Source organism: Ischnura elegans, chromosome 8 (assembly GCF_921293095.1).
Source record: "Ischnura elegans chromosome 8, ioIscEleg1.1, whole genome shotgun sequence".
NCBI lineage: Eukaryota > Metazoa > Arthropoda > Insecta > Odonata > Coenagrionidae > Ischnura > Ischnura elegans.
The window spans coordinates 47,040,098-47,051,943 of record NC_060253.1 but is presented as its reverse complement, the minus strand read 5'-3'; the positions used below and the strand labels follow the sequence as shown (position 1 = coordinate 47,051,943).

Below are 11,846 nucleotides of genomic sequence, written 5' to 3'. Positions count from 1 at the left end.
ATCACCAAAGTAAAATTAAAATTCATTGGGATGGACTTTCATTTACCTCCCCCGTCAATTAATAATTAAAAAGTGTATCATTATTTACGTGTTCACGACCGAACTATATTTTGTAGTTATCATTTGCTATTCCAATTTCATCTTGAAAATCAAGGTATATTGTTGTTTTTTTTTTATCATTGATGTTTCATAAACATTTGGTTTCGCTGAAAGTGTTGAGTAAGTGTTTTGTTTTAACTCCTTCACGGGTCATCTTAAGGAAAAATATCCCTCGCCATTCCTTTTGACCTGTTCATTGTTCTTTCCGTGAATGCATTGTGGAAGAGTGCATAAGCGTTCGAACGTTACCCATCGGGTCGAATCGGGAACCCCCCACCCCCAATTATTTCCAAAGAAGGGGAATATTTTTAATTTCTGTAAATTGTACGAAGAGAGTGACATAGGTTTGTCCCGTAGGTCCCATGCGGGAGGGATCCACGCGGATTTATATATTTTCTTTTGTTTTTGTGAGACATCCCCCGGTTCTATTTTGATATCCGGGCGAGCCAGGGGTGGGATGCCACAATAGAAATATGTAGTAGTACAATATTTTCTACTAATTTCTGAATATTTGTTGGATAATTGGGGGAAGTACATTTAATTAGAATCTGTATAATTTCTAGTCCATTTTTTGTCAACATTACGTCCCTTCAATTTTGAATTAACGAGATTTTACTGAGCATAATTTGGTTGCATTAACAATATGCTACCTTACCCCTGAAATTTTAACATGTCCAAGCACTTTGTATTTCAAGACATTTCTTCACATATTTGATATTAGGGACCAGAAAAAAGGAATAAAGGTCGTAATCATGGGTTTCTTTGATGTAAGAGCCATTTTTGGCCAAAAGTCATGAAATTTGACTTGCAGATAATGAAGAATGGCAAAAAAGTAACAATAACCGTGTGGCTTAAGGGGTTGTTAACTGAATTCTTATAACCGTGGGCTCGAGTAAGGGAAAGTATCATAGAGCAATAACTATCCTGATCTCAGCTTTTGATAATGTCCTGGACCCACATCACTTTTGAAATGCTTTATATGCATACGACTAATTGGAGCTTGGGGAGAGACCTACAGGGTTCCCACTCAAACGTGAAAACCTTAAAACCGTGAATAAGCCAAGAATTTCGTCTACTGTGAAAAAACCTGGAAAAAGCCGTGAAATTCGTCGTAAAACCTTAAACCTCTCAAACTTGATTGTAGATCTACGATTAACGAATCAAAAGAAAAATAGGTCAGTCACTCGCACATACTGTCCACGCATTTATAAGCACACATATTCGAAGCACAAATATTGGTCCGTGTGTCATGATGACACGCAGACCTCAAGGCTGTGATCGGAAGACCTTTAACCTAAGTGATCATTAACCCTGGCGATAAATCAGACACCTCTTCACTTTCCTGTCACCCTCCATTTTCCCACCCACAACCTTTAGCCAGCCCTAAATTTTGCTAACGATAGGAGACATCATAAGAGTACTTTCATTGCTGCGTTTGTATTCCTGGCGTTTATCGCGTATGTTAAATTTTTAGTAAACGTGCAGCCAGTGATTTTTATGTGAGTTTTCTGGGGTATTGGCTATTTCTACTTTAAATTATTAATTCCAACAAGATTTATGGAATGGTGATGTTTGATGATGCTACTCATCTGCTAAAGCAGACTAGAGATACTATTCTGTCAGCTCAAGAGGCTGTCATAAAATGTTTGCATATGTATAAATAAGTCCATATGGAGACTGGGAGTCTTCTGAATAAGGTCCTAATGATAACAGTAAGTACTCATACATACTGTTTTGTGTGCTTCAGAAAAATTGACCTCTTTTCATTAATATGTACAGCAATACATGGAATAAGCAGGACATTAGTAATTAAACACAACATAATTAACTTGTATTATGTATTTATGTTTCTTTATGAAAGTCATACATAAATCCCAATACTGGTCTTTATGGACAAACTGAATGCAACTTACAAGTATGTATATAAATATTTCATGAAATGTCTCACAGCCAAGGTGTATGGCTTATGTACTTAAACTCATTCAAATTAGTTTAAATGTCATGCTCTTTAGGAGTCACAGCAGCAATATTGCTCATCAATAAGTGAACACATTATTCACCTCCAAGTACTCCCTCCAGAAATTGATAAGTCATGTGATGAGAGGACAATGATGGCATGCTAGCAACATCTGTTTTGCAGTGAATCATTGGCCACACTATGACACACACCAAGCTAAGTGATGATGATGTTGTGGCACATCTTCCTCTTTCACAGTCCCTTGATTCACATCAGAACATTCAAATTCATGGTCTCTATTTAAATGCCCTGAATGAAGACGTTTTAAGGGCATCCAATGGTTTAGGAGTAGCACCAATCCATCTCAAAAAGCCCAAGAGAATTAAATTAACTTGTGTATGCAAGTGAATGATATTCACAGTAAAATGCATTTGTTTTTCCTTTTCCTTGGTGCTCTGTGTTTGAGGGCAGCTGTGATGGCAAGGTCGAAGACATTCTTCACACCCACCTGTACGAGAAACAATGGATGGCTGGTAATTTGTTTTTTTTTTTTAAATTGACGGGTTAACCCATTTACCATAATCTTACACATAACTTCCACAAATAACAGAAAATATGAGACAAACACTCACAGAATAAACGCATTAAAAATGTTCCACACAGGATTTCTTAATTGATGTATGATACATGAAGGTACATGCAATAAATATTAACAACTGAAATATGAATGTGTTTAAAGGGCATATCCTACTGACAGAGTCGGCGCAGTATCAAAAATAAATGTAATTCAAATTTTTACTTCTTTTGTAATTTGTATTTAGTATCTAATATACAATATCTAAAAGAATTGATTATTTTGTTTCTAATATACATTTTAGGAAGAATTTTGTAATTTAAAATGCATTTCAAATCAAAATATATACTCCGAGCAGTTTCGATTACACGAGCGTTGAAGTTCCTTCATTCAGTAAAAGTAAGTATCAAAGGCATCAAATTTTTGCTGCAATGACAAAGCCACAAAATAAACTGCTGATAGACCTTAATTTAGTGTTCTACAGACCCCTAATGAGCGTTTCTACGTAACTGTCATACTAGGGTTCAAAAATTCAATTTGAGGTAAATGGACCATTCTAAGTCCTGAAATGGTGTAAATATTCCAAATTTTAATAATCCGTATCTGTTTCTCCCCATACTCCAACCATTTTTTACGAAAACGCCGTGGAATTGAGCTCTCGTATCATATGAGCAAATGATTCCGTTTACAGAGCCATTCTATTACTGAAGATATCGCAACTAAGATAAGATTTTTCTATGAAAATTTCCAGTTAACCATTCTCCCCAATTATGACTGTCTTACCAATCCATTTCATCAATACTTGAAAGTCACATGTTAACGCAGAGGAATGTAACGCAACAGTGCGTCGTTTTGGTGTCAGTCAGTGACGATTGACGTACATTTTTTTCCGCTGACCAAAATCGAGGGATGCGGGAGATAAATTGTTTCGTATCCAAATCAAGTCCATCCCAAGGATGAAATATCAGAATAAAAAAATTCACCGTTTTTGTTCCTGAGGGCCGTCATTGACTGACATTTTAACCTTTGGTATTGCTCAAGTTTCAAATTTTGGTGCGTGCGCTTCATTGGCCCCGACTGGTACACTAAATTCGTGGCATAATATGTTCCTCGAGTAATAATGTTATATCAGTTTTATTGTTCTTGGTAAATTGTTTGTTTATGCAGCGGAGCATTTTATTTTTTTGCCAATTGTTGACTCCGACATGCTGCGTATGACCGTCACCTTCATTTTCGTCGCGTCGCTTCGGTACCTTTGTTGTGAAAGCGGGACATAGGAGCAGAATGATTGTTGAGATCTGAAATCCTTAATTGTAACATATGTCAGAATTTATTAAGATGGCAAAGACGGGAGCAGAGAGACAGCGCGAGCATCGTGAGAGGAAAAGGCAAAGAGGTGAATGCGAGGAATTAAACAGGAAGAATAGAGAGCGGCAATGAAGTCGTAACAGATCATGGCAAGGGTGGTGTTGGTGTAGTTGGGGGCAAAGGCAGAAACATGACCTGGGAAGCTTTTAAGTCGGGTTCTCCTGTGATAAATGCAGTGTGAGTGTGTAATTAAAACAGCATGAAAATAAAATTTGCAGAGATCCCTGTATACGGCATTTCTGCCTCCAATGAAATGCTTGACTAACAGTGGCACCGCATTTCACCCATACGGAACACACTCTTTGTTCACCATGTGGAGTTAGTTGCTATAAATATAATTAAGATGTCTCCTTACGCGATAGATCATAGTGCTGGGAGTACTCACCATTTTAAGCGAGAATATAGAAATCGAAGCAAAATTACTGGATAAAATACATACTATGTGCTTATGTTTCATTGGGGTAGCCAGGAATTTTGTTCAGGGGGGTCTAACACAGGGGGAAAATGTTTTAAAAACAGGGTACTAGGTAGAGGGTTCTTAACTAATTTTAACACTTTTTTCTGAAGGAAAATAATTGTGTTTTTATATTTCGGGGGGGGTCTGGACCCTCTGGACATACCCCTACCGGCTATGCCACTGTTATTTTTCTTTTATATAAATTTCTGTGTTCAATATAGATATATTTTGCAATGCTCATTCCATGAAAAAGAAAAGTTAACACGCATCAAATCACATGTGTCAGTCAGTGACAATTCCCGTCAATCAGTGACGCTCCATTTTTATGGCCAAAGAGAGGAAACCATCATTTACACAAAGTCACGATTTTGCATACCTTTGGGCAACACAGAACTATTTTAAGTATTTCGTGGATTTTCTTTATCTTGCATAATTTCAGAGCAATGCAAAGAAATGTGACTACGTCACAAAACGGAGTTTCGTTTTTGTCAGTCAGTGACAACGACTTTGAAGTTTAAAATCTCTGGTTCTACAGGGGTCACAGGGTGGTACCAAAGCCAGTGTATGCTTTCACTAACTTGTTTTTGGTGGAATCCTCCAGAAAGTTCCTTAATTGATTTGTATTAAGTCAAAGGGGAAATATATAAACAAAAACTGGGTGTAACGGTCAGTCAGTGACGCGTAGAAACACTCTAATACAGATTCACATTTAGGATGCCAATGACGTAATTGACCCAGTGGATGTTTGTTTTAAAGACTACACTCATAGCCGATTCTGTTTTGCAGGAAATTCACCATTGATGCCACTCCAACATGTATTAAAGTAAGAGAGAGCTAATACACTGAAATTCTGCAGTAATTTATTTCTGCAACACAATTTTGAGCAACAATTTGCATTTTGTATGTATGATACAATTGATGCACTTTTCCCCCAGCTCTGCCTGCTGAAAAGAAGCAAGTACACACATATATGTGATGGAAGTGATTCTCACCTGGGTCAAGGCTGAACACTCCGAGTACGCCTCCAAGCCCAGCTCTTTGGCCACCCTCTGACCTGTTTGTGTGGCAACCGTGCGTCTGGATTTCCCCCTTAGATCTATCTTGTTCCCAATAAGTATTATGGGCACTACCTCAGGTGAGTGCGATTTTAGCTCCGGCACCCACTATGCAGAGAATAAGGCAATGGATTTGATCATTGCATTATTAACAATGATGACCCATGTAAATAAGTTTTGTTAAGCAATAACTATCATTTCAAAACTGCTATAGGAAGCATAATGATAGTAGAAAACTTATCTTCATCATAGATATGTACTCATAAAAGTCAGTTAAAAACGCGATAAACATGGGTGTCAAGTGACTGATGAATTAGATGAGGGAGTAGGGGGACTACTCATATTTCTTCAGAACAAACAATAGTACAAGTGATTTATTTTACTAATGTAAAAAGTAATTCAAATGAAGTATTCACAATATTTATGCAAATTGACTGATGATGGAAATTAATTTGATATTAACGTCCATGTGCATGAAATAGTGGCAAAGTATGTTAGGTGTAATTTCCATACATTATAATAAAATAAGTAACATAGGGAAGAAAAATAGGATAATATTCTAGCATTTGATTATATACTCAGAGTATCTACAGTGCAGTTCCGTTAATCATAAATTCCATATTTTCTCCTTTATTACTGGACATGGCCTCAATGATGAATACTCTGCATACCTTGTATTTCACATTCTCCAGTGACATGGGATTGTCAATTGAGAAGCACAAGAGGAAAACATCGGATCCAGGGTAGCTTAGAGGCCTCAAGCTGTCATATTCATCTTGCCCTGCAAAAGTCCAAAACATTCGTCATCAACACAGCCAAAACTGAGCTCAATGATAGCCAAATAATAATTTCTTCCCTTTATCTTACAACCCAGCTAGCACAGATTTAGCCTTACCCAGAAATTTGATATTTTGGAGATAAGCTTATTCTTCTCCTTTAACATCCCTTTTTTCCCAATTTCAAGTGTTAGGGGGGAGTGGTGTCACAGCACTGCGTTGCAAATATTGGTTGCATGAAAGTGACTTCCTATGTTTACTAGAGGCCCTCTACGATGACATTATTTATGATCAATATATAGTGCCCTTACCACTAAAGATATTGGTGGCTTCTTGTTTGCCATTATAATTCACTATTTTCAGTGATTTTTATGAGTGGAAGCCATATATTTACTTTTTTCTTGGCAGTAATAATGCGACCTAAGAGTTGCCGTTGTATCTCATATTGAGTTCCATGAGACCATTCACCACAAAATAAAATTTTCCTGGTGGATACTAAAGGTATGCCATGAAACACCAAAGGCAACAGAAGGCAGTGACAGGCATATATTCCAGAAGGTACAACCCATATAGCTATGTAGTTTGGTGATTCAGTATTAACTTCTGCATCATTTTCAAAAAGCATTTCATTTTATTATGCATGTCACGCACATGTCAATGATAAATGATGTCAATGACTGAATTCAATCGCAAATTCAGTCACGACTTGATTGGTGAAAGTTTTAAAGAAAGTAAAATTTATATTTTCAAGGTATGACTGGGGTCGATTGGGAGTCTTGTCTCCTCAACTCGTAAGGCGAATGACACACACTATTTTGTTCATTCAACCGCAGATTTAGTTTGGAAAACTTGGCATAAAAATTACATGAAATAAGAACCCTCTAACTGCTACTAAATGCGGGATGGATGGATGAATGGGAAATGAAACATAAATGATAAAGAAAATAACCATAACAAACGCATGAGAGATGACATAACAAAAAATACAGAAATGAACGCCGCTGAAGGCAGATAATTAGAAAAAGCAACAATTTCAAATATTGTTAATGATTTCAAGGAGGTATTGACTAATCCTTTCAGTTTTTTTAGCACACTCGTCCTCAATGACGATGATAATAATAATAATAATTCAATTTGCACTTTCACAGGGCGGGGAACTGTTTCAATGAGAAGTTAGCACTGCAGCTGAAGCATTCCTTTTTGAGGGGGGATTTTAAGTGACAATTACTGTCGGGCAATGAAAACCTTACGCATCCACTCCTGAGACGGTGGCAGCCCGGAGATAACTCTGCACCAAAATCTTCCGACGTTCTGCTCCTCCCCTCTCGGGATGGGAGTAGAGTTGGGTCCGCGGTGCTTCAGATTCTCCACCACACTGTTGATTCTGTAGAAATTGGTGGATGAATGGTCCTTCTTCAGGCACTGGTACGCCATATCTGCCTACGAATAACTTGCTGCCAGCAACTCTCCTTCTCCTCACTTCTGTGTTCCCTTCATCTCCTCCACACAAATTGATTGTCGCTTGATCGTCGCGCAGAGCTTCCACTCATAGGTCACGTCTATTTGCTTCGCTCCACAATGCCATGATCTTTTATACCCTTCGCTGCTTATATCCGCTTCGCGGCTTTGAAGAGGAAGGGGCACTAAGGGGAAATTTGCTTTAAGTCTAATGGATATAACTTCACTAGCATTCGATTTTCTCACCACTATGACACTTAAATACTCTCTCATACACACATTCACTCATCCACCTCCACTAGCCGAGGCAGAAGAGAGGGAAGGAAGGGTGAGATTGGGTGTTAAGGAAAAGTAGGAAAGGGAAAACGTAACAAAAACATAGGGAGCATGCCTGTGTAATGGGACAGACCATTACAATATACATACATATGTAAATCAACCATGTGTAGGTACCAAATGTCATGAAAATCCAAGTTGTTGAGTTAATTTTGCCATTTTTCTGGTTCATTTGACATGGAATGACATCCACTTTCATTTACCATTGATTAAGGCTTACCCCATAATTGACAGCAGAGATGGCAGGTGTTGTATCCCACAACATAAAACAAATTCTTCCCAGATCATACATTTTTGTTATGTCCTAGGAAGAATCATGAAGAATTTATTTCATTGATTTCCCCCAAAGTAAAAGTGTAAAATTGACACAAAGTATACTCCGTGTTCCTATAGGAAACTTTTATTTTCCACGTACGTATATAATTCCTATAGGATATTCCATAATACCAAATGAAAAATGCCCCATACTTATTGGTTTCCTACAGTGTTTTGGAAAATACTATAGGAATTCTACAAATTCCAATAGGAAAATGACAGTTTCCTGTAGGAACAAACGTTTCCCATTGTCAAATTACTATGGGAAAATAAAATCCTATAGAGATTTTCCCTAAGGATATACATAGCTAATGATTTTGTAATTCACTGCCAAGACTTTACCGTGACAAATGAGCCTTGAAAGGAGATAAAAACTAACCTGCAGTATCAAACAGGCCAATCTTGTACGCTTTTCCATCAATACTGATGTCAGCCGTGTAATTGTCAAATATCTGAAAGGGACATGATGACATTCTTACGAATATATTAACACGCATTTTTCAAAAATTAAGGAAACTCGACAATTAGGCGAGGTACTGACCGTGGGCACGTATTCCGTGGGGAATTTCTTTTCGGTGTAGGATATAAGTAGGCAGGTTTTTCCAACAGTTCCATCACCGACCACAACACACTTAATAGAGGACTCATCTCTCTGCAAATATCACAGAAACAATATTGTTTACAATAGCTTCCTCTATATTCCTTTTAATTAATACAAACCGTCAACCCAATACTTTCACACTTTATAACTATCTCTAGAAAATTCTCAACTTCATACCATTGCCGTTCCTTGGATAAACCGATTCCGATAAATTATCTCCGACAAGGAAATCGATATAAAACTTCGCGAACAATTAAATAATATATGCTATTCCTGCCGACGGATAAGGTATACGTAATCTTTCATGACGGCGAGAGCGACTGCGGAATTCTGATGGAGGAGAAAGGTGTGTCAACAGCCCAGATAACAGAAATCTGTCAACCCAACATTATCATCTACCAAGTCCGCGGCGCACTTCAACACAAAAGCGTTCGCCCGGTCATAAACGTCCCGATAGGTGAATGATGGCTATTTGACTACCTCAAGTATAATTAGCGCTAGACTGCGTAACAGAGGAAACTATACTGGGGAGGTCAGCCATTCCCTAGTTCAACCTTACATGTGTGAATGTCTAAATTGCACGAATAAATTGATTTCATGGACCTCACATTCCACTTTTCCAATGTTCTAACATGTTCAGAGAATACTTCACAAAAACTGTATTTAACTGTGAAGCTGTCCCGGGCGTACGTACGATCAAATCTTCCACATTTATTTCTACGGTTGTTTCAACGGCCGATACTTGGATCATTCGTTTTGTTATCATTTATATAAATCTGGGTTCGTGACTGGATCCGCCATTGCACCAATAAAATTTCTGCCCTTGCGAAAACGGTAGCACGATGGTCCTTGGTCATAGAAGAAATACGCGCGGGCATGTGGAGTTGCAACGGAAAACTACAATTATTTCAAGTCGGAGTAAAAGGCGAATAAGTCGACCATGGGGAAACGTTCCATTAACAAAAGAAGGTTACTTCAACCTGCTACATTCACGTGATGCCAAGAAATTTTCACAGCAAGGTCTTCCTAAGGCCGGAATAAAGGAATATGGCTTGGACTGTGCTGCGCAAGAAGTCGTGATGGAATCAAGTGAACAGGGATTTTTTTACCCCTTGATGTATGCCGAAAGCAGAACGTCCGCGTTTGGTGTGAGCTGGAAAAGACTGGGTTTAGGAAAATCAAAGAAGTCGGGTATAGTTGAAGTATATTGTAGGAAGGTTTTTGCGGTTTACCAACTGAGTGAGTGGTGAAGCTGCTAAAGCTTCAATGGCGGTGTCGTCAAATCATCATAGAGGGCCCTCTACCTCTACCGGTAGATATGTGTTTACTTAAAAACACGTTTCCTTCATCAAAGAAAAGGAAAGCATTGATTGCGATTCGTCGCCCGCCATTAGTGTATTCATTATGTACAAATTATTCGGTTTTAGAAATCCCAGTTTAGATTAATGTTAATGGTCAATTTTAACCTCATTTGAAAAATCCCAGATTGGCGCCCATGCGGTGCCCCTCCATGTGACGTCACAGGGACCTAGATGCCATACCAATAGCTGCCAATAGTCAGGAGTTTTGCATTGCCTGAGATTAGCAATGCATGCATTAGGCACAGAGCTCAGGGAAACATCTCAAACATAATAACCTATTTAAATGGCCTAAGGTCGGAAAGTTTCCTTCGTTTGATAGAGTATTCTATGACTTCCATGTTTCGTGCTAGGAGGTTGAGGAACGCCCCTCTCAACTGGATGCAAGTAAGGGATATGGCCCGGATGGTATTCCTCCAGATGTACTGAAATACTGTAGTAGTTTGCTTGTTCCACACATAACTACAGTATACTTCAACACCTTGATTGAACTTGGAAGATTTCCTCAGGTTCTTAAAAGAGGATATGTGGTACCGATATTCAAGAAGGGCGATCCGTCAGATGTAAAGAATTATTGTCCGGTTGTAATACAGCCTGCATTAGCTAAGATTTTTGAAGCAATTGTTCTTCATAGGCTCTCTTTCTCTCTGAATAATGTTCTCGTGCCTTGCCAGCATGGCTTCAAGAAAGGACGATCTGCAACAAAAAATTTGGTCCAGTACCAGGATGACATTGTAACGTTACGTCGTAAAATCTGGTTGATTTTTCACGTAAGTCCAGACAGGGGAAATACTCCAACCGTCGGTCACATGCTGGATCAGGGAAAAGACTCCACAAACAAGAAAAACAGCTCACAAGAAAAAGGCAGCCAAAAAATAATTTACGAGTTATTACCGTACGATATCTATTCAAAGTAGAGTATTCAAAAAAAAATCAGAAGTATTACAGAAAACAATGATAGTAAATTCATGATCCCAAGGAAACATTACCAGCAGAAAATTGCTCTAAATATGCCATGGCTCACAAGACATGTGACTCCCATGCAGGTCAGGAAGAAAAAGGGGCTCGCCTAAGCAAGGCGAGACAGCATTTGAGGGGAGGGCTTCTTCCAGGGAGTGGAGGGGTAGCCAGGCGAATTCAACAACCGCCCACTGATGCGTCACTGCCCCTGCAGAAACGGCCGCTCCGCAAAACACCATTCCCTGGTTTTGAGACAAAGCCAGCACCCAGAATTTTCCCCTCAACATCTGGGTTGGAGACCTCAGAGGAATCGTTCATTGGAACACATGGAGGGGAAGGAGATACTGGGGTGAGGTGTTGGAGGGAGAGAGAGTTTGTGATAGGACAATGGTAAAACTTCTCACTCCAAGTGCAATACTAAGGCCTTAGCACCGATTTCCCCTTGCTTGCCAAGGAGAAGTATTTCTCCGCAGTAGTCCTATATAAGTCTTGCATTGCAGGTAGGCTGGTTCGGAGGCTGGTTCGGAGGCTG

The 11,846-nt window shown here is 38.9% G+C and overlaps 1 protein-coding gene across 2 annotated transcripts; it reads right to left on the bottom strand.

Moving 5' to 3' along the window:
- Nucleotides 1-1,923: 1,923 nt before the first annotated feature.
- LOC124163969 (cell division control protein 42 homolog) lies at nucleotides 1,924-10,212 on the bottom strand. Of its 2 annotated transcripts, XM_046541107.1 has the most exons (6): nucleotides 9,174-10,212; nucleotides 8,937-9,047; nucleotides 8,775-8,847; nucleotides 6,182-6,291; nucleotides 5,448-5,618; nucleotides 1,924-2,564 (listed from the first exon to the last, which is right to left on the bottom strand). In XM_046541107.1, the coding sequence occupies exons 1-6, from the start codon at nucleotides 9,174-9,176 to the stop codon at nucleotides 2,472-2,474; spliced, it is 561 nt and encodes a 186-aa protein (XP_046397063.1). In that variant the 5' UTR covers nucleotides 9,177-10,212; the 3' UTR covers nucleotides 1,924-2,471. The 2 variants fall into 2 exon arrangements, with proteins under 2 accessions (XP_046397063.1, XP_046397064.1); XM_046541108.1 differs by lacking the exons at nucleotides 8,937-9,047; nucleotides 9,174-10,212 and adding an exon at nucleotides 7,537-7,929.
- Nucleotides 10,213-11,846: the final 1,634 nt, after the last annotated feature.

Excerpts from the sequence above, each read along its gene's own strand:
- LOC124163969 (XM_046541107.1), bottom strand. Across the intron at positions 8,848-8,936 it reads CCACGGAATACGTGCCCACG|ATATTTGACAATTACACGGC; the intron begins GTCAGTACCTCG and ends TGTCCCTTTCAG. Across the intron at positions 5,619-6,181 it reads TGGAGAATGTGAAATACAAG|TGGGTGCCGGAGCTAAAATC; the intron begins GTATGCAGAGTA and ends TTCTCTGCATAG.